The sequence below is a fragment of the Phialemonium atrogriseum genome, assembly GCF_030411735.1.
Source record: "Phialemonium atrogriseum strain 8032-3 unplaced genomic scaffold QBC33scaffold_61, whole genome shotgun sequence".
In the NCBI taxonomy this organism is placed as follows: domain Eukaryota; kingdom Fungi; phylum Ascomycota; class Sordariomycetes; order Cephalothecales; family Cephalothecaceae; genus Phialemonium; species Phialemonium atrogriseum.
In genome coordinates, this window is record NW_026848198.1 from 12,732 (window position 1) to 40,229 (window position 27,498).

Below are 27,498 nucleotides of genomic sequence, written 5' to 3' on the forward strand. Positions count from 1 at the left end.
TTCTTCTGCTTCTAATCAAGGTTTCCTTCTAAAACACTTCTATCTAACAGCTTATTGTTAATTAGGTGCATCTTCTAAGCCTTTGTTTTGTAAGCTGTAAACATTCTAACTAGCCTTTTCAAGCACTTTAAGGTTCTTCCTTTTTTCTAAGTATGCTTCTTGCATATACATATTTCTTTCTCTTTAAACAACCCTTAAATCTCTTCCTCTGTTATAGCTAGTAGTAATCTAGCTATACAGTCTAGTGTCTTTCTTTTTCTACTTGTATGCTTTTTACAAACACACCTCTAATTAGCCTAGCTAACTGCTCTCTGCTAAAGAGTTTCTGCAATTAAAACTGCAGTTTGTTAAAGCAAAACCTTTATAATTCTATCTATTACGCCTTTGTTAACCCTCTCTAGTAGCCTCTCTCTTTCCTCTAGCTTTACCTATTCTAAGACATCTTGATTAGATCTAGCAACTAGTCCTAGTAAAGCGCTAGTTTCTAGTTTTTTAAGTCGACTACTAATATCTTTAGTACATAGACAGTTGCAATAATCTTTAAATTCCTAATTAGAAAGTTAGCTTTAAGCAAGTCAAAAGCTTTGCTTTATTCAAACATTAGACTAACATTCTTTGCAAAAGGTATTCCTAACAATATATTATGCTTTGTCTAGCCTAGCAGCATTACAAAGAAATAGCTTGAAACCTATTGCTTAGCTACCCAAATGCATTCTCTTATTTCTTCTAAGAATCTAATTAAGCACTTTGTATAGTAGGCTAACAAGTAAACCTCTATTAGCTTGTAGGCAAGCTTATAGCAATTAGCGTATTCTGCAGAGATAATATTTGCTTTTAAGCTAGTATTAAGAATAGCTTAAATTGCTGCCAATTCTTCCAAAGGTTTAACCTAAATGTACATTATAGGTAGAGCGTAGATTTTTATAGCAAAGGCATCTGTTAGGATAGTGCAAGTGTTTACATTATTGTAATTAGAAAGTCCTACTAGGTTAGTATCTAAGACCTTCCTTTTGTTATCTTTAATCTCTATTATACTGTTGTTCTAGAAGCTTAACCTAGAAACTGCTAGCTCTAATAACTCTATTATAGTAGTCAAGGCTAAGGTCTAAGTGCCTTTCTTTCCATCCTTAAGCTTTAGATGCTCTAGTTAAGTCTTATTAATATAAAAGACTGCCTTAGCTTCCACCTTAAGGTTAGCAATATAGCTTTCCAAAGCTATGGCAAACCTAAGGCAAAGTCTAATCAAGTCAGTAATATTGACTTTTATGTTTTGCTTAAAGAATTTGTTTAAAAGCTTCCTAGTCTTCTCTTCTACTTTTAAGATAAGCTGCAAGGTTAAAGTTGCTGCTAGCTTTTCCATAGCCTAATCATGTAAGTTGGCTAAGTCTAAGCTTTTAGGCTCTGTTAAATCTACCCTAGCAGCTGCATCTTTAGCTAGTAGGTCTTTATATTCCAACAAGTAGGCAGTGCTATTACTTAGGCAGCATCGTTTTGCCTGCAATGCAAAGATTAAAAGTAGTCTTTGCCTTAATTCTAGCATAACAAAGTCTAGATTAGGCTAGTCTATCCTTTTATACTTAACCTAGTCTTCTCTTGCATAGTTAATTAAAGATTCTAAGCAGGCTAATTCTAACTATACTAATAGGCTTTCTAGGTTGACTAGTAGTAAAGTCTTTAGCATGTAGCTGCCAAGGAGATTCATCTAGAATCTATAATCTAGGTTGCACTTTATAAACTCTTTTAGCACTTCCTCTCTTAGCTTGTCAATGTAAATCCTTACAAAAGCCTTAATCACTTTGCCAATCTTGTTAACTTGCTTTCTATTTTCAAATAAGGTTTTTGAAAAGACTCTGCCCTAGGCTCCTGCACAGCTTATCTGCAAATTGTTGTCTTTTATAACATATACTAAGCCTTTGTAAATGTTGTGATTAAGCCTTACATAGCAGTTATATATATGCTTAGCTATGCTGCAGTAAAAGTATACTAACAGCATATACTAGCTATTTCAAAGTTAGTTGTAATCAAAGGTTCTTTTAGAGTAACAGTCTATCTAATTGTAGCCTTAATTATAGCCTTGTAGCTAATCTATATAACCTTGCAGCTAATAGTAGCTTTATAGTCTTTAGGAATACTAGGTGTTAGTGTTAATAACTTTAGCATAGTTAGTGTTAGCCTACTAATACCCTCCCATTAGCTTAGTTTAAGTGTTAAGCTTGCTAATTAGCTAGCTAAGCAGCTAGTTGTTTTTCTTGTAAGTCTAAAGGTTGTTAATCTTGAATTTTTCAAACTCTTTGATTATGTTGTTTATATAAGAGTCTTCCTGCAGCTTTGAAGCTTCTATAAAGGCTAGTTTTTCTATCTTAGTCTTTAAAGTTGACTTTTTAAAAGCAACCTTTTTCTTTTTCTTTGCCAAGCGCTTTACTAGCTTTTTGTCTATGCTAGTGTCTAACTAGTCTATCAAATAATCAGAGTCTAAGGTACTTTAGCTGCTAGTATTGTTAATTTGGTTCTCAATCTTGTCATTAGCCTATTTCTAAAGCTTATCTGCTAGCTTGTCTCACAGGAGGTTCTTAGGAAATGTCTCTTTCAAAGCAAATTAGTTGCATAAGTCTGCCTTTTTCTAATCAAGAAGCTTCTGATAAAACCACTTGGTTAAGTCTTTATTATCTTAAGTCTTGCTAGCTTTTGTGTGACGAGTTGCAGGACCTGGGTCGGCAGCGGGATAGAGGCACGGGGGTGATTAGTCCAACTGACTTATACGAGGTGGCTAATTGGCATGGGTTCTGAGAGAGAGGGCGGTCACGATAGTATTGCTAGTAAATTAGGTAGGAAACTGTCTCGAGTAGCCTCTTGGCTAGAACGTATATTGAAGCCTGCCTTTGTAAACCTTTAGGCAGGTCTATCGCAGTCTTTAACTCAAGGCTGCCTAGCAGTCCCTACGCGAGCCCCCCGCAAGGACCCTGTAAGACTATTGACTAGGCTAGCTAGGCCTTTCTACCCTGCAGGGTAGGACTATACTAATTACAGAGCCTTCCAATTGAAAGCCACGCTTGCGCTAATCACTCGAAGCCACTTTATGTGGCAGACTAAGCCACCTTGGCCACTAGGCTTTCCCAGGCCCCGCGCGTGAGGGCCGGGCCAATATTAACCTAGGCTTTCGAGGCGTAACACTTTGTAATAAGATAGTCATGCTTTGCAATTGCTGCCAACAATTTGTAGGCACCTAATCTAATCTTCTTCTAGTAAAAGTCAAGAAGCTTAGTCTAGGAATTAGAGTTTAACTTAGGGTCTTGACTACCCTATTGCAACTTTATCGCCTTTACATTCTCCTTCCAAGTCTTGTGCTTTAAGACTATCTCTATAGTAGTACGCAGCCTTTTCTTTATGTAGTGCTTAGTCTATCTCTTCTTCTACTTGTCTATAAGCTAGTTCTAATTAGCATATAAGCTAAAGATTTCTAGAAATTCCAAGACATTCTTGCTATTAAAGATTGTAATTTCCTTTTGCAAAGGCATTAAAGGCACTAACTTGACTTGATATTAGAAGCTTGCCATTAGGAAAGGTTTTGCCATAGAGGGAGGTTCTGCTATAGGGAAAGGCATTGCTATTCTTAGGGGTATTAAGGTCTAATCTTGTAGCAGGCTAGAGATAGGTTAACGTGACAGAAGGGAAGTAGGCTGCCTTGAAGAATTGGAATCTTTAGTAAAGGCTTGTGTAACTTGCAAGGTAGATAACTACTTAGACTTTCTCTTTTTGTAATTTGGTTTGATTTCCTTTGCCTGCAAGGAGCTTATCGTCTAATTCTTGCTTTTCTAGTCTCTGTAAAAGTAGCTTGCCTTTCCTAAATATCTAATTAGAGGCTTTAGGTTCTTTGCAATAGCCTATCCTTACAATTCTAAGTCCTTAACAAATACTAGGATGCTTTTTAGGCTTCTTACGCCAAGGAATATAAACTATAGCAATATTATCACCACCCTAGCCTAAATGCAAACTTCTGCGTCATTACTAATCATAGGTCTTTTCTTTACCGCTTCTTAAACTAGAGAGTCTTCCTTTTTAGGTTTCTTTTTCAGGCAATTCTTTCCTGTCTTAACATTCTAGCGCCTCTTTGCGCTTACATTAGCCTTTTTAGCAACCAACTAATTAGTTTGTACTAGCTAGTTTTTAGGCTTTAGGACAGGTTGTCTAGTCTAGGCCCTACTAGCCTTTGGCTTTCCTAATCCTCTTATTATAGCTTTTGGCTTTAATCCTTGTCCTTTCTCTCTTTCTAATCCTAGCACTTGTCTAATCATACTCTCTTTTCTCAACACGCTACTCTTTTAGCTAATTAGGTAACTCTAGGTTTATATCATCTCATCTTGTAATCTTCTAGAAAAGAAAAGAGAAAGGGAAAAGGGTTTTAATGCTACTTTAGCGTAATTAGGAGTCTTCTTTGCTTAACGCTTGGTTGCCTTAGCAACGCAGAAAGCTAGTTGCTTTGCAAAATAAGAAAGCTACTGCTTTTAAGGCATCTTTGTATTTAGTTTGTGACAAAAGAAAGGAGTGTACTGACTAGGAGCCTTTAAGGTCAAGCAGGTGCCTTAGCTTTTCTCATAGTCGCGCAGTCTAATCAGACTACAGCCTTCTAGTAAGCCTTTTAAATCAATCCCAAATCGCCTCCTAAATATAAAAAGGAGAGACACAAAACTACCTACCTACCTACCTCTTAACATAGTATACTGCTTCTAAGGCATAGGCTTCAACAGCAGTAGCTACATGATTAGCTAGCAGGCAGATAGAATCGTGCTTCTTCCTTACCTCTAGCGCACGTGACTAGTTAGGTAACCCTAATTAGCCCTAATATGTCTTGCAGTAGTGCCTAAATCTAGTTGTGTAAGTAAGGTAGGAAAACGCCAGCAGCGTGATTAATTAAATTGAAGGCGTAAGAAAGGAATAAAATGCAGTAAATTAAGTATTATTGCGTAAAAAGCTTGGAAATAACTAAGGTATAACAAGTGCTGCTTGTAAATCTGTATAAGTCTGCGTAATTGATAATAATCTTACAATTTAAAGCCCTAATCACGCTCTTATATAGAAGCGCAGAAAATCCAGTCCAAAGCTGACTTATCCTAGCCTAAAGCAGCCTATGCCTTTTCCATTCACCACGTTACTATATAGCAGTAAAAAGGTTATTATCTACCTGCCTTCCAATAGCCTTGGCAAGGCAATGCTAGCGTTATATATACTAGCATAGGCTGCTGTAATCTTTAAAGAATTTGCATAGCAAGAAAGACATAGCCTTAAGCTTCTAGAGGCTTGTTATTTGGTTAGGCTTAAAGTGCTTTTACAAGTTTGCAATAAATTAACCTAGGTTGCTTTTAAAGGCATTGCAGTTAGCTAGTATAAGCTTGTTAGTATACTACAATAAAGCTAGGCTGTAGAGTAGTGTTAGGATTAGGCTTGTAAAGGCTGCTTTGTTCTTTGCCTCTTAGAAAACTTCTAGTTGGTTAGAAAAGGCAAAAACGTTAATGTAAACATTTAACTTGCTTTTAGTAATTATCCTATCCTTGTTAGAATCTTTTGCATTAAGGTTAAATACCTTAACATTGTCTTTCTTTAGACAATAGCTAGAGTAGTTGTTGAAAGTGCTAGCTAGAGTAGTAAATCGCTTCTATTGCTAAAAGGCTAGGCTATCCTAGTTGTAAAAGGCTAGGCTTTCTTAGGTGTAAGCTAAAGTGTTATAAGAGTTTAGCTAGTTGTTAAATTAGGTTTGCTAAAAGCTACCACGCTAATTAAGGCAAGATTGGCTAGGGTAAGGCTAAGTAGTTGACTAGCGTTAAGCCTAGTTAGCTATATCAAAGCGTTTCTCAAAGCAATCTATATGCTTAGAAAAAGCGTCAACGCAGGTATTAGACTTCTCAGCCTAGGTTACTAGGAAATCTAGCTTTTTTATAATCAAGTTGTTGCAATTGGAGGTTGAAAGCCTAGGTCTTTCTTCTTTGTCATTAGGGAGGCGAAAGAAGTTAAACCTGCGCCTCAACTTAGGCTTTTAAGGATTGTTGTATAGGTTATTCCATATAAAGTTGCCTGCTTTAAAAGATCCTAAAAGTTAAGTCTTCTAACCTATCATAGTCTTGTCAATGTTGTTTAAAGCTTCAAAGCTTAGAAAGGTGTCTTAAAGCTTGGGATACGCTTTAGAAGTGTTAATACCTAGGTTAAATAGCCTCTTATTGTAATAGCCTTTCTAGATCTTTGCAATATCTTTATCAAATTGGTTAATAACTTTGAATACCTAGGAGTTTAGGGTATAGTATTGATTGCTTGATTTGCATAACTAGTTGCAATCCTAGTGACAGAATTAGGCTGCGACATAGATAGCCAAAAGCTAGTTATTGGTAGGCTTGTTGCGTAAGTTGTTGACAGTGTTGTGGTTGTTAATCAATGCACTGCCATTGTCAAGATTCTTGTTCCTGTAGTTAGAGTAGTACTAATCAGCGTCTAGTCAATTGTTGGAAAAGTCGCTGGCAAGGCTAGGAGGGTTTCTAGGTTGATAGCGAAAGGGACTACCTAAGTAGGCAAGGGTGGCAAGGTTTGCTGTTGACAGTCCTGCTTGCATAGGCAAGTGTCTAGCAACCAATTAAGCTATAGTAACTAGTCAGATTAGCAGGTTTAGCATTAAAGGTAATAGCAATATAGAAGGCAAAACAATGTAAAAGCAGTGTAATGCAATGCAAAGAGTCAAGAAAGAAAGAATCTTCTTTGCAAGTAAGTTGGCAAAGAAGGCAGGAAAGCAGTGAATATGCAAGAGACTTGCTAGTAAATACGCAAGAGGCTTAGGTATTTAAAGGTTGGTGAATACTCAAGCGAGTATTTAAATGTTAGTAGGAAGAGGCCTAAATACTTGACAGGTTTGGTTAAAGCAGGCAAGTAAGCAGTGCTTTACGCATAGATTGGTCTAATTAACGCGTCAAGGGCTTGCGCATAGCTAACGCTATTTGCAAGCTCTTAGAGTGATTTTGGTATCGCTAGAATCAGCGAAAATTAAGGTTTTTGGTAGGTTTGGTTTATATTATAACTCTAACAAGTATATCCATGCTACCAATTTATAGCGCGTTGGCAGAGAGCTACTTTAATAGCAATCTTGTAATATTGTACGAAGTAAAAGTGATGTTAATATTTAGTGGTTTCTACGCAGAGGGCGTGTAGGCTTTGACTGACTTACGCTAGCGCACAAGCCAGGTCACAAGCCACTAGAGCCACTTCAGGCCCCGCCCTCACTATCTATTTACAGCCAGTAGAAACCATCCTTTCTACCCTACCAAGCCCCACGCATCATACGCCTTAGCAGCAGTATACTACGTTAAGAGGTAGGTAGGTAGGTGGTTTTGTGTCTCTCCTCCTCATTATATAGAAGCGCAGAAAATCCAGTCCAAAGCTAACTCATTCTAGCCTAAAGCAGCCCATGCCTTTTCCATTCACCACGTCAATGCATACTAATTTTGTCAATTTTCCTGCTAAAAATATCTACAAGCTTTGCCTTCTATTTCTTTACAAGCTTTACCCTTTGTTTTCACTAGCGCTATTTTAAATTATATAGCGTTTTCTATAAGCATAGCCTATGTTTGTCGCTATATTTAAAGGTAGGTAGGTAAGCTAGTCTAAGTATAGCAAAAGGCTATTGCGGCAGCAATTTATCACTAAGGCTAATAGCTTAGACAACTTGCAAAACCTGCCGCTGCCGCTAGATAATAAAGACAACCCTGTGGGAGAATAAGGGCTTGACGAGTACCACAGCTCTTAGAAAAGCCTATCCTCGCCATTTGGCTAGGGAAGCTAGGACAGTCAGGATAGGGAGCTGCAGAGAAGTCCTAGGTTTTGGTCAGTTAATTGTGGCGTGGAACAAAGGTAGTGCTAATCACTCAGTGCAGTACTTAAATACCCTAGAAGTAATGTATTGTACTAGGAACAAGCATCGAGCAACCAAGTTCCTGCCGCCTAGCTATTCCAGAGAATTTGCTAACGCCCCTATCTGCTTGCAGGCTGTCATTCTTCCAAAAACTCAAGTAGCCAAGAGAGACAATATGGGAATACGGCTAACAAATCTAGTACAGCTCTTGTGGAGCACATAATTCAGCCGCTAGAGGGAAGGCGGTTTCATACAGGCATCAGTGACAGTGATCGTTTGGTCCCCCCTTTCCAGCATATACACTCTTACAGCAAGTCGTCTCTGGGATCATTGTCCCAGTATTCTTCCCACTGCCGATTCAGCACTCTCCTGCCCCCCATACCCTCCAGCGTCGCCGCGTCCCAGAAGACATATCCCCAACGACGCATTTCCTCTGGGATATACCACCCGTACAAGTTGCTATACGTGTTACCCCACATTATCGTCCAAGCAAGCGGTGGCGCGTCCGGCTCGCTGTCCCCGCGAAATGGGTACGGGGTTCGTTGCTCTTGCATCCGATCCCGCTCAGATGGGTGGTTCCTGCGCCGCAGGGCCTGTTGTGTTTCGCCAAGGACGCCCTCCAACGCATTGAACGGAATATATGAGCTGGTTATATGCTGCTGCATTGTGGAGACGAGATGTTTGTGGTCCTTAATTTTGAAAAGGACTGTGTGCAGCAGGGAAAGACCACGCAGTGTTATTCCTTCTAGATAATTGCTCCGATCCGCTGTTCTCATATTAGATGCGTGCAGCTCACTGATGATGCCGAACTTACTCGAGATATCTAGATCAAATGCCCCCTCTGGAGTAGGCGGTCGGCCTTGGTCGTCAAACCTGGGGTTGTCTGGATGCAGATCCCAGCGGATATCGGTGAGAATTCTGTCGTATACATCCCGCGCAAACTGGTAGAATGAGAAAAGCTCCTCGATCTCCCACGGTTCGAGCACGCCAAGAAAATCCAGTACAGTCTCTTGTCGAGATAGCCTCATAGCCTTGTTAGCAGGCTCAACAAGTTGACAGAGCAGCTGGAAGCGATATGTAGCCCGTATCAATCGCATTGTCTCCGTGCGGGTGAGTGTAACTTCCTGCTGGTGATTATGAGAGTCCTTCCCTGCTTCATTGGCGAGATTGTCGAGCGACCAGCGAGCATAGTATTCTGTGATGGGCTTCACGGAATGGAAGTAGAAGACAGCCATCCTTATGGCTTCATCTAGAGTAAGCTTGTCTGCAAGTGACAAGTATCGCCGTGATGTCTGTTCCGAGTATGAGTTCGGCACCCAAGGAGTGTTTTGTTTCGTATCTCCAGCTTGGGCTGTGCACTTATGGACGGCATAGGCGTCAATGGCCACGCTGCCCAATGTCTCCTCAAGGCTTCGACAGAGGAGATACTTGCGATCGACAAGATACTGCTGGTGGAAGGTTGGTGAGGCGCGGACCAGCAGTTTTAGGCCTCGAAGGTCCAGAATGGAAAGGAGCTGGCGCCGGACTTCAGGCAGGAGGCTCTCAAGCCTACTATCGCAGTTCTGCTGCTTCGCTTTTGGGCTGGGCGTAGATTGTGGCTCTGCCTCTGTGTGTCCAACATCGGACCCAATTGTGACCAACTTGGGCGCTGCATCTGAAGTTGTTGGATCTGCTGGGGCTTCGGAGATTCTGACAGAACGCTTGAACTTCGCGATGAACTGCTTCATCTTGCAGCTTGCGCAATCAATTAATGCGACAATGATCTGTAGATATCGGATCAAATTGTTTCTAAGCAACTTTGGGAGCTAAAACTGAAGAGTCTAGGAGCATTTGGGAGTCGGGAGGAGTGCAAGACAGATGGAGTGGCAGTGGAGACCATTTCAAAATAACGGTGAGTTGGGTCACGTGATCCGCTCCGATAAGTTTGTGATTCTGGCCTGTGACCCTGGTTGCCCTCCAATCCAATCCTCCCATGCCTCCTCCTTTTACTATGCGATCTAAAATTATCCCTGAAAGCATGGAGAAAGGCATGGTCATGGGGTTAATCCTATGATTGCCGATCGAACCAACCATAATCACCATATAGTGTACAACCCAACGTCATAGCTGAAATGACCCTGGATGTGAGTTTAGGAGACATCTTTCCAAAAATAGCCAAATCAGCCAGCGCATGATGTTATTGGTCAGAATAAAAAGGAGGAGGCGACTGATGAAACAAAGCTCATCACAGCCGTAGGACGATGGCCTTGACTTTGAAATCCAAGTCTCTCATCCAATCAACAGAATTGGGTGGCTGGAATGTCCTGCCCCCAAACCAGGCCCCAGCGCCCGCAGCCCGGGCCAAACAATCAGCAGCCTAGTTGGCCTGGCCTGAAGAGTTTCATATCGTGCATGCCTGCTCAATCTCTCAAGCAAGGGTGGTTAAGTAATAAGCCTCCCAAATGGCCACTGTCCAACGTTTGGACCAGGTATGCAAGACACAAAACTATCTAGGCCAGGCCGACTAGGCTAACTAGGCCGCTGACTGTTAGCCTAAGCCGCAGCCGCTGGCTGCTGGTTGAGTAGTTTCATGTCCTTCCTAATGAAGCCGTACGATTGACTACAGTCCTGTTCCAATTGAAATCTCTCCTACTTGTGTTCCTAAATTTAGCAACTTTGAAACAGACTGTTGGAAACTTCTTCCTACATCCCTTTACCTTGGTTGCGCGAATGGTTGACTTTGGTGCTTAGGGCTCCATCGCCTTTGCTAAATTTGGCTCATGTTGTTTCTCTAGAGTGAGGTCAACGCCTCTGAGGCCTGAGTGTGTCGTTGGGCCTTCTCGGTGCATTTACTTAGCATATCTCGATTTATCTATCGCTCTTCCACAGATAAATAGCACCTGCTAGACGTCTCTTGATCTCAATTTGTCTCTCCAGCCGCTTGCAAGTAGACACGCTGGTACAGCTCTCTCTGCTCCTAGTTTCTGCGTCCCTTTTGAGGTTGCTCTCTGTATCTTGGTTTTTGCTTCCTCTTTTACTCTCTTTCACAAGTCAACACCTAGTCCTCACTGTTCGACAAACTCCAAGCTCTCTGTTCTATATATAACCCTGATCGATCACTTTGTTGTCGAATTATGTGCAACTCTTGCTTTACAGCTGGAAGATGGGTCCCCTATTGCCAAGATAGGAATACGCCTTCTCCTCTCCAGGTGCCAACGGTGAGAAGCTCTTACATTGTTATCCATCACAGTTTGAAGACCCGGGGATGGTGAGTCTCCAGTTGATACAACATTGCACTGGTGGACAGGGATTAGAATTGCCATATGGCTAGACTAAGTAGACAACAGCTGACATGTTTTCCAGTATCCCTTGCAGAACTACAACTCGCAAAGCTACATATCCCAGCCCCCACAGCCGCATCCTCGCCCAGCTATGATGCCTTCGAGCTCAGGCAGCTTGCACCCTGGCGGTACCTACGCGGCAAGTCCCAGCGGATCAGGCAACTTCTACCCTGGAAGCAACTTTGGTGCAAGTCCCAGCGGATCAGGCAACTTCTATGATGGCAGCAACTACGCAGAGACTTCCGGCGGATCCGTTCGCGCTGGCTCGCGCGGCAGTGCCTCCAGCAGTATCTCAGTCGAGTCGGCGCGTGCGACTGTGTACTCGGTCGAGAGGTCGCAGTCTCTAGAGAGCCTAGCCAGACAAATCAGCCGAGATCTGAACGACCTCGACGACACAGTAAGGCAGCTCAATGCGTGGTTCAGGAGCCTGGATCCCAAGGGATACACCAAGCGGACCCCGTGGTCGGCGGGGATGGAGAGTGCCTACGACCGATACAAGAGATACGGTGCGGCCCACGCGCAAGCTCACACCGCGTTCCAAATCTGCCTGTCCACAACAAGGAGGAACACAACGCCAGAGCAACACGCCGAGCGCGCCAAATTGGCTATTGACTGGGGTACGCAGGCTTTGAGGTACGCTTATTTGGCTTATCACTTTCCTTACCCCTTCAAGTTGCACCTTTAGTGAATAATTATAAGCTAATCTTGGTTCTTCATTTCCAGAGCGGCTGAGGCACGGCTCGAGTTCATGAGGATGTACCGTGACGCCTATCGCCTGAAGGGTATCGACACCCATATCAAGACAGGAGATAATATTATTACCAGTGCTCGAAACGCCGTCGCAGAAGCAAGGCGTAATTACAATAGTACATACTCCTCCAATCATATCTCGATAGGAACGCAAGCTAACTTACCTTTACCAAACAGGTATCTGGGTCTCAGCTGGACGCTTGACTGATCTGTCAATCTTCAGTTAGTGTGTTATGGGGTACGCGGCGAAGGTTGTGCGACAAAGTTGAGGTCTATTTCGCTATGTATGCTGCAGCAACTACTCTGTGATATGTAACTTAGCAAGTCTAAAGCAGAGTTTAATGCGTGGTAACAATCTAGTACACGGAGGTGCGCTGAATCTGGCCATAGTCTACGGCGCGGTTGATGCTCCGCCCGGCGTCCATCTTGACGTCGGCGCGGAGGCAGGTCCAGGTGCCTATCAAGGGTGGCCAGCTCGGCCTTGCCGACGCCGATGTCCATCGGAATCGGCCTCCTCTATCTAACGTGCATTCCGGCCGAAAGCGAATCTGGGAAAACCAGGTCGGCCAGCTAAAATGCGTATTCGATGACGACAGTGTCACAGAGCTCCACCAGAGCCAACTAGTTCCAGACGAATGATGTCAAGGGCGTGTATCTGGACATCAGGCACAGCCTGCTAGCCGCAGGTGAAGCTCCTCTCGCCCAACCCGATCGACTCATGAACAAGCCGCACTTCCCACCTTCCATTGCCCTTCTGTTTCTTCAGCGGCTAGCCAACCTAGACGGTGGCGTTCTTGATTAGGGTTGGGTGGGCCTCGTCGATGTAGCGGGCATCCCACTCTCTCGGCCGAGACCGATGGGGTCGACGGGCTTGGTGCGCCGCTTGACGCAAGTTGTAGCGGAACCTGCAGAACACAACGCACGAGGAGCTACTGATTCAGACAACTTTCGAGAGACTATGAAGGATGTGACGGCGCTTCACCTCCATATTTGGACCGAGTGGAACGAGGACAACGCCAACAGGTGCCGGAAATGCGCAGCTTCTGGCCCCATCTGCTCTCGCAATGGCTGGAGCTCCTCGCCAACCAACTCGAGACCTTGACCCTGTACTGGGACAACCACTGGGGCTTGTTCCCGCCCATGGACCTCCGCAAGCTGCACTTTACAAGGCTCAAGTCCTTGTCACTAGGCACTTACGTGTTCAGCCTGGACGAGCAGCTCGAATGGCTGCTTTCTCACAAGACGTTAGAGCATCTAAGCTTCGATAGCTGCGCCATATGTTCTAACTGGAACATTCCCGACCCGCCAACGAGCATCACCTCCACGACGAACTCCGGTTTACCCAGTGTAGGCTCCCCGTCTCTGCGACCTTCGACCCTCAAGCTGGGCTGGGCGAGCTGGGCTTGGAGTGGGTCTTCAAATACGATAGAAGATGGCCGACCTACTTCGCGCGGATAAGACCTGTCAGTCACCGTGCCATTAATTGATATCTCAGGCCGGCGAGACCAGCGCAGAACCGACGTAGTCCGACAGTTCCTGCGTCAGCATCTTCACCATCAGGACCACCTCATGATAGTTCGAGAGTCGAGGACTGGCACGGGTCTAGGCGTCCGTGATGTCGAGCAGGCGCGCCCCTATACACTTCTTCCCCATCTTGAGAACGAAGCTGAACGTGTCAGAAATCCACCTCCCTCCACACGTCCAGTATCCCGCCTACGTGCGGCACCGCGTTGACGTAGTTCTTGAACTCGCCGAAAGACGCGATCCATGCCACGTTGATCTACCCGATGACTTCCGTATTGACGAGGAAGTTGAGCGCGCCGAGGGTCTGTTGCAGAGAGAAAAGCGTTGGTTAATGATCGTCCATTCTTTCGTGAAACCCGCGAGCTACACAGAAATCGTACTAAGCCATCGAGAGCTGTTATCACTTTCGGGAGGAGTTTTGTTGAAACTCGGTGTTCCGGGGCAATTCGCAGGCATATCAATAGCATCTTTGCGGGTTTCTAATAGTTGGTTCCTAGACGCTGTCAGTGCTCCGATATCCTCGTGGGCGGAGGACAAAGTAGTGAGGCATTGCGGTATGCTCCGAAATGCAGCTTGGTAAATACATACCTGGCACTGAACCAAGTGCATCTTGAGCATAACAACACAATGTAAGGAGTTGACGCTGGCAGCTGCAAAATTGTCCAAGGGAGTAAAATAAGGTTGCGGACGGGGGTATCTATGCCGCCTTGCCGCATGATTAGCGCAAGCTAGCAGTCTCCACCCTCATTTTAACAGCGGACCAGTATTGGCTTAGTGCGGGTCCCCCCCTGCTTAGCGAGGTTTGTCCATCTTAAATAACTTCGCACCCACACCTTGTTTCCCACCAAATTGATTACCAAAAAGAAAAACCAACCCAAAGAGCTCAACTCCATTTTCAAACATCTAGCCCTGTCTGCTCGCAATGGAAGATGTACGCGCTTGGACATTTAGTTCATTGACTTATTATTAACTAACCTGTTCTAGACTTATCAAGTCGCATCTCTCCTTGGTTGTCCTGAGGATATTCGCCACTTGATCTTAGCATATCTCTCCCAAGCCGACCTTCGCAGTATTTGCCTTGTCCATAGGCATGTGCATACCCTTGCCGAACTCTATCTGTATTCGGAAATCCACTTCGCCTGGCAGGAATCTCAGCCTCACCCTATCACGTCACTGCTACGAAGCATCTTACGTCGACCTCAGCTAGCGACCTACATCCGCAGAGTTATGCTAGTCGGAGCTTCCTTTTACATGCCCCAATACCAAGGAAAAGCTCCCAAAATCCCAGTCTCCGAGCCCGAACTGGAGGAGCCTCTGGCGTTTGTGGCGAAGACCACGGTGTCTTATCGCAAGACCTGGTCAGAAGCGCTGCAGAATGGGACGATGGACGCATTTGTTGCCGTCTTATTATCTCAGCCGTTGCGCCTCACCCACCTCTTCATAGGATCTGACTTTTTCAAGAAAAGTCAATTCCTTGGCCTGGTGTTGCGATCTACAATCTGCGAGGCCCTTGATTGCGGCCTGCGACTCGACTTTGGACATCTGGAATCAGTATCTTTGGAGCTGTATTCTGACTATCTCCGGCCCAGAAACATTAGGAATACAGCAGACATCCTTCCCCTGTTTTATCTGCCATCTGTTAAGCAAATCTCGGCCTCAATAGACAACCCAATCGTATTCTCGTGGCCGTCAACGCATCAACCTTCTGCTTCAAGTCTCCGTTCGCTAAAACTAACCACTATACGGGAGGCCTATCTTGGTCAGTTGCTGATGGTTGCTGATCAACTTCGGTCCCTTCACTGGCAGTGGTTTTATAGCCCAGACTACCTTGACCGGGTTCACACGCCTGTTATCGACCTAGTCCAAATCACCACAGGAGTATCTCACGTTCGAAATACGCTAGCAGAACTTGTCATCTCAGCTGTCAGTGATTCTGGGGGCGATCCTGACTTGCCTCCATTGACGATCCATGGTTCTTTGAGTGCGATAGCTGGCTTCGATAAACTGAGAAGGTTTACCGCCCCGCTTGTATTCCTTATGGGGTTTTCGCCGGACGGCACGGAGCGCATAGAGGATTTCCTCCCTCGAAGCCTTGAGTTTCTGACTATAACAGACCACTTATGCCTACACAACGAGTATGAGTGGGAGGATCACGAGGTCTTGAGTGTACTTCGGTCATGGTTGGAGACTTTTCGAACCTCCACACCCCACCTCTGTGAGGTAGCCCTCTTCTTACAGCAGACAGATGATAACTGGAACCAGGCTATCAGAGATGAGTTTCAGAAGCTATGTGTTAGAGTTGGGGTTCAAGGGAAAGTTACTAAACTGTTACAAGATTTATACTAGGGACAGGTACTCTCGGAGGGACAGGTACTCTCGGCGCGTCCACTAAGGAAGAAAGCTGCTGGCTCTCCATAGACCATAGACTTTGTCGAAGTGGATAAAATCTCTTCCAACATTCGTACCCATGCCAGCCTGTGTGTGGTTACCGCCGTCGGTATTTTTCCTGCACGCCACAGCGGCGTCAGGGAGCATTTAGTACACCTATGGTTGTTCATGTAAGTCCATGTCTTGCCAGTGTCGTCCTATATCCAATAGTCTCGACCCTAGAACGGTGAGCTTAGCGGCTAGAGAAGGAAAGAAGGAAAGAAGGAAAGAAGGAAAGACATACTCACCTCACCGTTGAAGTCAAAGAACCAAAGACCATGTACGGTACACACATCTGCAAGTTGGATGACGATGCGGTCTGTGCCATCCCGTCCGCCCTCTATGTTGGGAAACCCCCAGTAAATTTGACCGTCGGAGGCGTTTACGGAGAAGACTAGATCACGGTTACCAACCGCATTCCCCAATCGTGCGAATACGATGTTGAAATCTCCATTTGAAATGGCAGGGGGTCCCTTCCCCTGGCCGATACTGCTGTGGATGCAGATGCCGTCGTCGAGTCCGCTACCGCCCTAGATAATGATCAGCCCATTAGATTCACCAGAGAAATACTGCTTATCTCAAGTGTTGGCGCCAGTGTCTGGGGGTGGCGTTAGGAAATACGCCGCATCGGCCTCTCTAATCGCTCTCAGGTAGAGGCAACCATTGGTGCCACCATTGATGACGACGATATTTAGCTGGTATTTTGTAGGCGATGTCGATGCCGCTTAGATTTAATCTACGTAGTGACTATCTTAGCCTTGACATTCTAGAATGATAAATCAGCTAATAGCTTTAAATTAATACTATTAAGGCGTTACATTGTCTATTATATTACTAGAGAATTTCTCCGCGGGCATGCGCCTTTTGCTCCCTGGGCAGGTGGTCTGTGCATTACAGGTGTTAGAATTTTAGAGCAGGTGGCAGGCATTGGCAACAGCTGCTGCGACTGTCGCCGACACTCACCGTCGCCGGTACTGTCACCGTCGCCGTCGCTGTCGCTGTCGCCGTCGCTGTCGCCGTCGCGGTCGCCATCACCATCGCAATTGCCATCGCCATCGCTGTCGCCATCGCAGTCGCCGTTGCTGTCGCTGCTGTCACTATCGCCATCTGTCGCTAGCTATCCCTATCCTTACGGATCCGTATTTCTGTCGCTATTGCAATTGCTGTAACGGCAACGGCAATGGCAACTTTGACAACGGCGAATTAGGTTTGGCAAGGCTGTCTCAGTCCCCTTGCACCTGGCAATGAGTTACCGGCCCGGGACCACCTGTAACGCACAGACCACCTGCCCGCGGAGCAAAAGGCGCATGCCCGCGGAGAAATTCTCTATTACTATGCTTTTAAAAACTATGTTAACATTTTAACTGTTTGTCTCAAGGTATTTTTGAAAGCTTTGTGAAAACTATTATTATTACTACAAGTATACTGGCAGAGGTCTGCAGCATGAGAAATCGACAAGGATTGCCATTATCCATCGCCCTTGGTTTATCCGTCTGGATTATCACTGTTCGTCCAGGCAAACCCTCCACCCCATCGGTCTGCGCGAAAGCTCCCGTAAAACGAAACTGCGAGCCCAAACCAAGTTTGCTTTCAGTATCCGCCATCTGGCCATAGCGGATACTGACGACAACAAAGGTCTGTTTCACTTCCTAGCTCGGCCCCGAGACGCCAAGCACCGGAACCGATCTCCACATGCCGGAAAAGTGAGAGACTTCATCCGCAAGACAGTCGAGCCTTTTCGCCGTGTGCCTCCCGCTCCAAACCTGTATGACGACGATGAGGACAGGTACAAGTCTAGACCGGAGGTAGCAGAAGAGTATGTGAACCAACCTGGTTGGCATCCCGGACGCAGACAGCTCAGCTCTTAGGAACCTAGAGAAGATCCTCAGCTCCCACGACGAAGATCCCGAGACGAAATTGAAAGTGAAGGACTGTTCGTGGACCACGGTCTTGGAGCAGATGGCCGAGGCGAGGCGGCATAAGTCGTCCCAACCAAACGTAAGCTCCCTCCCCGCGGCCGGTGTTCAGGTAGCAGGGGAGATTATTGAAGTCATACCAGAGGAGTATGGACTGGGAGTGACCAAAGGATGATTGGCCTTAATCTTCGAGGTACTGTCTCCACGATCGCAGCAGGCATCCTTTTGCGCCTCGTTTGACTAACCGTGAACAACCCCAGACCTGCAAGAGGCGTAGTGAAAATAGGCAGATGATTTTGGACGGGTTCGGGACCGTTCCGGACCCTATCCTCACAATCAACACTGCTTATGTCCTTCTGGATCCAGAGCGGTGTGAAGATGGATAATCTCATGGTGCAGGTAAAAACATCCGAGGCAAACGTCACGAGTCAGATAAAATCTTCCGAAAGCTAGCTCAAAGAGCAGGTAAAGAGCTGGGAAACCACCATCATCGCGCTTCTGTTCGAGTACAAGGCGTTGCAAGAAGGCCTGATGGCTCAGATGCGGACATTCGAAAAGGAGGTTCAGAATCAGCTCTCAAACTGCTTTCCTGCCAACAATGCCTCAAATGCCGCCATGACGGGGTTGTTTAGGGAGGCGCAGATAATCCACCGACAGCTGGAGACTCTCCAGCAAGAGAAAGAGGAGTGGAAGCAAGAAAGACGGCAGTTTCACAGCCAGCTGGAGCACTCGCATGAGAACAAGGATCAGCTCAGGCGCGAGCGGGACGAACTTCAAAGCAGTAAGTCCACGCATGCCACGCAGAACACTGCTGGAGGGCATTCAGTCGAGTCGTGCCACGCTAACCCTCGCAGCAGAGAATTACAACCTCAGCGTCCAAGTCCGCGATCTTTCACGGCAGGTCCCGTCGCAGTCTATCATCCACAACCAGGCGCAGGCTAGCCCGTCAGTGACGCCCATCCAGCTCCTGGGCGCCATCGGTGTTTCCGTCCACGCTGCATGGGTCGACCTAGACAGCGTCGTACGGCAGTCCATCCACTTTGACGCCGAGGCCCAGGGCAAGGCGTGATGGCTCATAACAATGCCCGAGTTTGGCGCTTGGTTCCAGAGCCTGCGGTCGTCGATTCTGCTCGCCGACGGCGCAACCACCGAGGAGATCCAGCTCCGGTCGCCCATGTCGGGCTTCTGCGCCGCCCTCGCTGCCAGCGTCGCGGCCGACGACGCCGGATGCATCGCGCTGTCCTTCTTCGCCGGGCTGCATCACAGAACAGACAGCGCCGGCTGCGACCTCAATGGGCCCCAGGGTATGGTGCGGAGCCTGATCGCGCAGCTGCTGCTCAGCTCCACACTACCGAGGCCGAACCTGGACTTCCTCTATCCCGCGCTCCTGGAAGCCTGCCGGCGCCGCGACCTCCCGGCCCTCCGCGAGGTGTTCGTGCATCTCGTGCAGCAAGTGCCTCCGGGTATTGAGGTCTTCTGTATCCTCGACGGCATCTCGTGGTACGAGCAGGCCCCGTGGTTGAAGGGCCTTCGTTCTGTGGCCGGCATGTTCGAGTACTTGGCGGAGGCCATCGATCCGGATTATGCTGGTGCCCTGAAGGTTCTCCTGACGAGCCCTGGCAGGAGCATGGAGGTCGTAAAGCGTACGACGGAGAAGCGCAGAGTTTGGCGACACGTGACGCTCGCGGCGGGTCATGTCCATCCCGGGACGTTTGTTGCGCCACAGAAAAGCCACGGGCATTAACGTGGAAGCTGAGCGGTCAGTGGCAGAGTCCAGCCGTATCATTCGATGGCTTATGAAAAATGGGGTAACCTGCTGCAACGGTTTCAAACTGAGAGAGAGAGCAAAGCATAACTTCTATGGATGGTATTGATTGACCTCTTCACAAAAGGGCCCCCTTGATCACCTCTCTACCCACCGCAGAACAAACTCCTCGGGCTTATTCATCTGCAACGTCAACCTTATTTGACTATCCTGCATCAATTCAAGCAAATACCGCCTCGCCTCCTCCAAGCTCCTCCCCCCACTAGCTGCCGGCTCAACCTTCAACCGCCGAAACAGCGTCGCAAACACCGTCACAAACTCCACCTGCGCCATCTTCTGCCCAGGACACACCCTCGGACCCCCCGACCAAGGCAAGAACGAACCCCTGGGAGCGGGCGTCACCTGCGAGTCCCCGCCTAGTTCCGCCCCGGATAAGAGCCAGCGCGAGGGGCGGAAGGCGTGGGCGTCGTGGCCCCAGACGGAGCGGTCGTAGTGCAGGCCCGGGTTGCTGATGTACACGATGCAGGGGCCGGGGATGACATGGGTGCGGCCGCGGACGGTTACGGTCTGGTCGTGCTGGGTGGAGCGGGCGATATGGATCACGGCGGGGAAGAGGCGGAGGGTTTCCATCTGTGAAGGTGATTATCTCGCGTTAGTGTATGCGACCCGAGGAGAGGAGGAGGAGGAGGAGGGTGGGAGACATACCATGACTGCTAGGCAGCGGTTCAGTTTCGGGAAGTAGGTAGCGTAGTCTAGGCCGGCACCATTCTCTTCATTCGCACCGCCGAGAACATGGTCCAGCTCCTCCTGCATCCAGGCTTGCCAGTCCGGATACGCCGCCAGCAGACCGACCGCATATGTCATGGTGTTGGCTGTGGTGTCGAACCCCGCCCCCGTGAAGATGAACAGGTTCCCCGCGATCTCATCCTCGGTGAGGTACTGGCCGGACCCTACCCCTACCTTGTCGCTGCTACTAATGCCGCCTATCCTGCCCTGGTCGGACAGACGCACAAGCTGGCTCATGAGGTTGTCGCGCTCTGTCTTGCTGCCACCGCCTACTCCTGCTGCCGCCTGCTGGTCGTATAACTTCTTCTCTGAGGAGGTCATGGCTTGCCGTTGCCGCTCCTGGTCCAGCATATCTTCCGTAAGGCCCGGCAAGTTCTTGAGCGCCGCACCCACCGTCCTAATCACACGGGGCATGAACGGCAGTCTCAGTAGCCACCCAGGCATCAGCGCCGAGATAATAAGCAGTTCCGTGCACAGCGATATGGCCTCCACGTAGGTCATTCGCTCCTTCGGGTCGCGGGGCAGTTCCATCGGCTGGAATGGCTTGGGCTGGCCGTACCCGACCTGTCCCAGGACGTTGATGGCGATGCCCCGCAGGCAGTTGATGGTGTCTCGGGATTCGCCTCCGGCATGATTGAGGAGATGGTCGGCCATCTGGTGGGACTGAGCGATGGACTCGTTCCAAACAATCTCGCTGATGCGCTCGTTTAGGTTCGGGGCGACGATGCGACGCTGGCGGGCCCAGACTTCTCCGTCGGACTGGTTGTGTGTGTGTCAGATTCCTTCCCAAGCTTGAACTTTTCACACCGGGTGATGGCATAGATATATGTGCAAACTCACAGTGAGAATATTCTCTCCCAAGAACCTCATAATCTTGGACGACAGCGGAAACAGCACAAAATCCTTCCTCCGCGCCAGGATGATCTGCGCCATGGTCGGGTCGGCGCACCAGAGTTCGCACATCCCCGCCGTGACGAGGATGAAGGCGGGTCCCACGCGCTCGTGGATGGCGCCCTTGTCGGCAAACTCCCAGCCCATGACTCCCAGGCGGACGCGGTCGTAGAGGGAGGCTGGTAGGGTGTGCTTGGCGATGACGCGTATGGGGATCTGGAAGACGACGTGGAGGATCTGGGTTGTGTGAGCGGCGGATCAGCGAGACTGCAAAGGAAGAATTGGCTAACGCTGGTCGTGTCAAGGGGACAGACGACGACGGGCAGGCCCGATTTGACTGCACCCTGGTAATTCCGGTAGATGTTCCACACGCGGGACAAGGCGGCATACCCCATCAGAGCCGCGATAATGAGCAGAATAGCCATGATTGACTGCTTGCTTCAGCTACGAGCTCTTCTTTCGATCCTGATGAAAGGTGATGGCGGTGCGGGTACTGTTGCTGGTAATTAGCGACTGAATGGCACGAAGACAACGGGCATTCAGGGGTTAGAGGTGCGGGGATAGGGAATGTTGTTGTTTTTATAAGGCGCAATCATTGAATTGGTGAGATTTTAGGGCCATTTGGAAGGCCCGAGCATTATCGAAGTGGTGAGATTTTAGGGCCATTTTCACGCGATTGCTGCCTGGTTTAACGGCACTCTTCCCCGGTGTCCCGGAAAAGCCAAGTCTTTGGTGACCCCCTAACAGTCCCTCATGATACGGCGGGGGATACTCAAGAAATGCCCCCACTTCACCGCTCTTTGGGGCCTCGCCAACAGGTCCTCCGGGCTGTCATCAATATTCAATGACAATGCCGTGCAGGTTGTAGAGGCCTTGCTGGATTCTACTGCTCCAACTAATTAGACTAGCGAGGATCAGCCTTATTCCTCATTCTCCGTTCTTCCCAGCGTTTTGTCTTTCACTTCTACCTTTCGCCTCCCCATCACCCAGCTCTGTCTGTGACAGCACTGCACACAGAATGGCTGACCCTCAACCCCAGGCCCCCCAGTCCTCTCCCTCTCTCTTGTTGGCTCCCTTGACACCAGCTTCTACTGCACCAAGTACAGTGGCAAACAATACCTTGGCAAGGCAACAACCAGTGAGCCGTTTCACCCCTTAAGCATTTTCAGAGACGACACACCAACCTTATATGAAGACAGACCTGTTCCTCTGGGGTGGGGTTGTTTACAAGCTAATGACGAGCCACTGACCGGGCCACGGACAAGGTATTGTTTGCCACCGTACTTGGTACAGTAGAAGCTGGCTTCAAGGGAGGCTATGATACCGCGGCAGGAATGGCCGGTTTTAGAACGTCAGTTCCTGGGCCTCTGCCTAATTATTTCCACTGACAGACTGTAAAAGCTTGTCACGTCAATCAACAAGCTCATGATTATATTAATTATCTCGTGATTTTCCCCGCCACCGCACAATTTCCAGTCATGTCTAAGCTGAACGTGGTGGAACGAGATGGAATAAGACAGGACTGAGACATATATGAGAGTGTGTCCGAGACATATTAAATGACAACAAACGGCATGTCTAGCGATTTGAAACATCAGCGATATTCCGCTCATCACTCTAGTGGCAGAAAGGGAGCAACATGAGGATGTGCATTCCTTCGCAACATAAATATATGGGGATGCCCCTCTCTCCCGCGATACTTTCCTCTCTTCGGGCTGTTGCTATTTGAACTCCCATATTGCCTGCTATACGACAGCGAGAAATTTGCATCATGTGTTTCCAGGCAATCGTGCAGCTCATACACAGCCTGCGCGGCTGGAGGCTCAATCTCGTCATCCTCCTGTCGGTGTTCTGGGCCCTTGGGTTTCTACACCAGCATCTGTGGAGCCTCGAACGTTCGCTGGCGCTAGTCGAGTATGGCAGTCCAAGTTCAAGTCCAAGCACAGCCGCCGCTGCCCCCAAGCCAGCCGCACCAGAGTCGTCGGTGGCGCACGAGCCAGAAACCCCGGCCTCGAATGGGTACTCTATAAAGCCGATCGCCTACGTCTTCCCTCAGTTTCATCCCATCCCGGAAAATGACGAGTTCTGGGGCACGAATTTCACCGAGTGGGTGAGCGTAAAGAAAGTCACACACAACCCACATGGCCTCGAGACGTTGCGGCCGACGGAAGAGGTGGGATACTACAACCTGCTAGACTACTCGACCAGGGCACGATATGCGAAGCTCATACGAGACAGCGGGCACGTCTGACCCTGTCCACAAGATCACCCGCCTGCATACATAGTTGATTTACTAACGCGCAAGAGCTCATGCAGATTCTACGGCATAGCCTACCACCACTACTGGTTCGGGCGGCCAGTGATGGCGAAGGTCCTCGAAGCAATCCTGCACGACGGTCAGCCCGACGTTCCCTTCATGCTCAACTGGGCCAACGAGGCATGGACCAAGCGGTGGGACGGCAACGACGGCAGTGGCATTCTGCTGGCCCAGGAGTACGGCGGCATCACCGACTGGCGGGTCCACTTCGACTGGATGGTCCCCTTCTTCCGGCACCCAAACTACATCCGGTCCGGCGGCAAGGTCCAGATGATGGTCTACAAGCCCGAAGCCATGGGCCACATGGGCAAGCTCATGTTCGCGGCCTGGCGCAAGTGGGCCGTCGAGGAGGGCCTCGGCGGCTTGGACGTGATCGAGACGCGCCTCGAGCCGGACAACCCCAACAGCCGCGGCCCCGCCGATGCCATCAATGAGTTCGGCTTCCGTTCCGGTGGCGGCCAGGACAGCACCTTGTGGGTTGGCACCAACCGCCTCTCCAGGGTGTACCACCGTGGCGCCCGCGTGACCTGGGACAACACGCCGCGTCACGCCACGGACGGTGGCAGCTCGGCCGATGTGTTTGCTCACCCCTATTTATGGAAACGTAAGTGCTGGAAATGATATCTATCCCCACATCCGTTCCCCCCTGGCACAACTTGGGCAGAGGGAGAGAACTGGCTGACATGGCACACACACACACACACACACACACACACAGTGAGCATGATCGAACTGATGCAGCGCATAAAGCTGGAGCCAAATCCCAGGGGGGAAGAGAACTTCCTGTTCGTTAACGCCTTGAACGAGTGGGCCGAGGGGAATGTCCTCGAGCCGTCTCTGCAGTGGGGGGACAAGTACTCGAGGGCTTTCCGGGAGGCCGTGGACGTGGCGGAGACGTTGCCGTGGGCAGACGACCTGATCGAGGCCGGCGAAGCCCTCGAGAAGGAAATCAAGTCAGGCGCAGAAGAGGTTGATGTCTGCGTGATCGTGCGGGCGTTCGCAACGAAACTGCGGTGGCAACACCCCTTTGATCTTCCCAGGATGCTTCACTCCCTCCGGGCTCAGTCCAACAAGCGGTGGAGAGCCGTGGTCGTCCCGGCAGTAACGAGCGTTGATAGAATGGCCCTGAAAATGCATGGCTTGGATACCTTCGACCCGCGCATCTTCCTGGCCGACATCCCGGGCGAGGTCCTCGACGATCCCGGGTCTAACCACCACTCTGACGGCATGGATGCCACCGATTGGGCCATCGCGAACCTGGACAAGATCAGTCCCGGGTGCGCCTCTGCAGCGTATATGCTTGTGACCACGTCGAGCGGCGCGTACGAGCCCGCCACCTTCGACCTGGCCGTCCGCGGCACCAGCGACATCATCGGCTTCAGCTTTACATCGCCCGAGACCGCGGCCGCGGCCGAAGCCGAAGCCGGATCCAGGATAGCCTGGGACCAGCGCTGCGCGCGCCTTGTCGACGACGGCACCACGCCGCTCTGCCGGCTGATGGGCCCAACGTCGGACTTGCGCGACCTCGGCGCGGCGTTCATCAACCTCGAGCGGTGGCGCCGCGAGGGCCACAAGCTGGCCGGATCCCAACCGGACAGCACGGGGTTCCTGCGGCGTCTGGCGGAGCGGCCCGGCGGCGAGGCGTGGAGGTGGATCACACCGCCGGCATCATCGTCGTCGGTGTCAGGGAACAGCAATGGGGGATGTGGTGGGCTTGTGCACGGGTGGACGTATGCGGCGTGCATCCGAACGGGGCGCTTCTGGCTCGACATTCCGAACTTTGAGGAGAATGAGAAGAGGCATACGGCCGGGTGCCATAGCTTGAGCAGCATCACGACCGACTTTGACTGGGATATAAAGCGCTGGGATATGGAGAGGTTCCACGAGGATCCCTTCTGTCTGCGCATGTCACGGGATCAATACGAGAAGGCTGTAAAAAAGGTGGAGTGACGGCGCGGGGCGGGATGTATGAAGCTGAAGCGTGGTCTCATAATTTTGCACGAGGATGCTACTCAACAGCATGATCATAATCATGGAGAATTCGGACCCTCAAGACAGAATGTGCACATGAAGCCTGGACGGTACAATTGGTGAGTTAAAATGTATTCTAGTAATTCGACATCAAACCACCAACTGCGGGACGGGAGTGCATACCAATCTTCCATAGGCCGGGCTTCTTCAACCATCTGTGCTGCCTGCTCAGCTTGCCCAAGCCCAAACTGCCGACCAATGCCGTGTAGGTGGTCCAAGGCAAGACCACGCGCGGACTGGGCGGCAAGCGGCGAAACTGCCATGACTGACAGTGGCCAGATCAGGTACCTCTGGAGGTACGCCTGGGAGTGCCGCCCCGTGAAAAACGCAACGTGGCCGAGGATCTCCCTCACGGCCTCGTTGCCGTGCAAGGTGACGAGTTGAAGGACTGTTCGCTCTTGATTCTCGGTAAGACACCCTAGGTGGTCCATGTCGTCGGTGACGGTCCTGTTATCTTCCACGTGGCAACCACATCTCGGCGATTCGGTGAGAGACCGGTATGCGAATGTGTTGAAGAGCAGTCTAACCGAGTGCAAGATCATCACAATGCGTGCAAGTCGAGGATGCACCCTTTGATGCCTTACCAGGACAGGATAATCGGCCACAATCTTTTGGTTGCCCATCGCATCTCTTATGATGCTGGTGACCTCGTCATCTTGTTCCAAGGCGTTCATAATGATGCTGCGAGACCGAGGCGAAGAGAAGCCACCAAGCCGGATGACTTTAGCCCGCATGCTTGCCATCTTTTCCATCGCCACGCCTATCCGGGGCCCGACCTCCCTTCGCAGATCGAGCAACTTCTGCGCTATTGCCAGGTCTTGGAGCTCCATGAGCTCCCTCGGAGGGTCTATTGACATCTGGGCGCAGCTGCCCCGGATGTTTTGAGAGGCATGTAGAAACATCTTCCTCCCTAGGTCGGTCCTGAACTGCTCTATGCCCCTCATATTTACGAGGGCGAGAGCACCGTGGGTGTGAGCAGTCCAGGAGGTGGGGCTCTTGCGGCCACGAAAGAGCACGGCTTCAAAGAGGCCAAGTAGTAGGACGGATAGTAAAGTATCGTCGAGTGCGGAAGTGGCAGGAATGGAGAGGGCGACATTGAGAGACGCGATAGCGGTGTTGTAGGTCTTGTAGGCGATGGAAAGAATGGCCCGGGACGAGTAGGCTGGAGTTAACGAGAGAGTGGCCAAGGAACAAGCCAATATGGCGCGTGGAAGAGGGGTGGTGACTTTTCCCTGTACTGTCCCTGATATGGCTGCAGCGGCGTTGAGGACGTCGGGATCGACGAGGTCTGGGAGGTAGCCGAACTGGCCACTTGGGGCGTAGGCGAGGACGAAGTGCGACACGGCAACGTCTTGAAGTGATGTTGACAGCTGGCTTGGCGGCGCTGCTACATCCAGTCCGTTCGGAGGATCGGGCGACGTGCTACTCGGCAAAGATGTGTGTGAATCAGGTCCCTCTGATGGGTCGAGGCCTGAGGCTCGCCTCCTAGTATTCGAAGCCTTGGCTTTGCGAATGACATCCTTGGTCTCGTTGTGGATCGCCAAGCCGGATAGATCTCGATATCCTGGACAAGCCACCATTCCTCGGATGCATTGCCCACACGCTGGGCGGCCCTGGTCGCACTATAATTAAACCCCATGTTAGCTTGTTAGCTTGCCAAGTCTAATTACTCCCAACATCAAATGCGCCGTCACCTTTCGCCTTTTCCAACGGCAGATCTCACATGCCGTCGATGGCTTACCGCGATACACCATATTGTGGTATGGCACGGGAATGCAGAGAGTAGGGCTCTACTCAGACAAGAGACTTGGAGAGGCAAATCTTTTTTTTTGGTCGAGGCGGGTTTTAGGATGAGACTTGGTGTCGAAGTGCATGCCAGACTGGAG

The 27,498-nt window shown here is 49.4% G+C and overlaps 8 protein-coding genes across 8 annotated transcripts; 5 read left to right on the top strand and 3 right to left on the bottom strand.

Annotated features, from left to right (window-relative positions):
• Nucleotides 1–7,918: 7,918 nt before the first annotated feature.
• QBC33DRAFT_502392 (uncharacterized protein) lies at nucleotides 7,919–9,742 on the bottom strand. Its single transcript, XM_060425729.1, has 2 exons — nucleotides 8,700–9,742; nucleotides 7,919–8,651 (listed from the first exon to the last, which is right to left on the bottom strand). The coding sequence occupies exons 1-2, from the start codon at nucleotides 9,610–9,612 to the stop codon at nucleotides 8,191–8,193; spliced, it is 1,374 nt and encodes a 457-aa protein (XP_060277873.1). The 5' UTR covers nucleotides 9,613–9,742; the 3' UTR covers nucleotides 7,919–8,190.
• A 799-nt stretch (nucleotides 9,743–10,541) lies between these two features.
• Nucleotides 10,542–12,340, top strand: QBC33DRAFT_553446 (uncharacterized protein). Its single transcript, XM_060429410.1, has 4 exons — nucleotides 10,542–11,082; nucleotides 11,228–11,838; nucleotides 11,929–12,071; nucleotides 12,133–12,340. The coding sequence occupies exons 1-4, from the start codon at nucleotides 10,999–11,001 to the stop codon at nucleotides 12,180–12,182; spliced, it is 888 nt and encodes a 295-aa protein (XP_060277874.1). The 5' UTR covers nucleotides 10,542–10,998; the 3' UTR covers nucleotides 12,183–12,340.
• Nucleotides 12,341–12,668: 328 nt separating this feature from the next.
• Nucleotides 12,669–13,567, top strand: QBC33DRAFT_574750 (uncharacterized protein). Its single transcript, XM_060430776.1, has one exon. It carries the CDS (start codon nucleotides 12,988–12,990, stop codon nucleotides 13,411–13,413), a length of 426 nt encoding a protein of 141 aa, XP_060277875.1. The 5' UTR covers nucleotides 12,669–12,987; the 3' UTR covers nucleotides 13,414–13,567.
• A 769-nt stretch (nucleotides 13,568–14,336) lies between these two features.
• Nucleotides 14,337–15,916, top strand: QBC33DRAFT_502394 (uncharacterized protein). Its single transcript, XM_060425730.1, has 2 exons — nucleotides 14,337–14,410; nucleotides 14,464–15,916. The coding sequence occupies exons 1-2, from the start codon at nucleotides 14,402–14,404 to the stop codon at nucleotides 15,823–15,825; spliced, it is 1,371 nt and encodes a 456-aa protein (XP_060277876.1). The 5' UTR covers nucleotides 14,337–14,401; the 3' UTR covers nucleotides 15,826–15,916.
• An 845-nt stretch (nucleotides 15,917–16,761) lies between these two features.
• Nucleotides 16,762–19,566, top strand: QBC33DRAFT_564533 (uncharacterized protein; the record flags this gene model as incomplete). The annotated part of the gene is made up of 8 exons (XM_060430395.1): nucleotides 16,762–16,788; nucleotides 16,844–17,015; nucleotides 17,542–17,722; nucleotides 17,775–17,904; nucleotides 18,189–18,221; nucleotides 18,288–18,603; nucleotides 18,680–18,843; nucleotides 18,913–19,566. 8 exons carry the CDS (start codon nucleotides 16,762–16,764, stop codon nucleotides 19,564–19,566), a joined length of 1,677 nt encoding a protein of 558 aa, XP_060277877.1.
• A 108-nt stretch (nucleotides 19,567–19,674) lies between these two features.
• Nucleotides 19,675–21,835, bottom strand: QBC33DRAFT_553459 (cytochrome P450). The gene is made up of 4 exons (XM_060429411.1): nucleotides 21,555–21,835; nucleotides 21,214–21,501; nucleotides 20,293–21,132; nucleotides 19,675–20,217 (listed from the first exon to the last, which is right to left on the bottom strand). The coding sequence occupies exons 1-4, from the start codon at nucleotides 21,687–21,689 to the stop codon at nucleotides 19,726–19,728; spliced, it is 1,755 nt and encodes a 584-aa protein (XP_060277878.1). The 5' UTR covers nucleotides 21,690–21,835; the 3' UTR covers nucleotides 19,675–19,725.
• Nucleotides 21,836–22,983: 1,148 nt separating this feature from the next.
• QBC33DRAFT_553461 (glycosyltransferase WbsX-domain-containing protein) lies at nucleotides 22,984–25,674 on the top strand. Its single transcript, XM_060429412.1, has 3 exons — nucleotides 22,984–23,505; nucleotides 23,581–24,185; nucleotides 24,300–25,674. Exons 1-3 carry the CDS (start codon nucleotides 23,036–23,038, stop codon nucleotides 25,529–25,531), a joined length of 2,307 nt encoding a protein of 768 aa, XP_060277879.1. The 5' UTR covers nucleotides 22,984–23,035; the 3' UTR covers nucleotides 25,532–25,674.
• On the bottom strand, nucleotides 25,581–27,463 carry QBC33DRAFT_337494 (uncharacterized protein). The gene is made up of 3 exons (XM_060423715.1): nucleotides 27,307–27,463; nucleotides 25,736–27,234; nucleotides 25,581–25,655 (listed from the first exon to the last, which is right to left on the bottom strand). The coding sequence occupies exons 1-3, from the start codon at nucleotides 27,364–27,366 to the stop codon at nucleotides 25,631–25,633; spliced, it is 1,584 nt and encodes a 527-aa protein (XP_060277880.1). The 5' UTR covers nucleotides 27,367–27,463; the 3' UTR covers nucleotides 25,581–25,630.
• Between the last annotated feature and the right edge of the window lie 35 nt (nucleotides 27,464–27,498).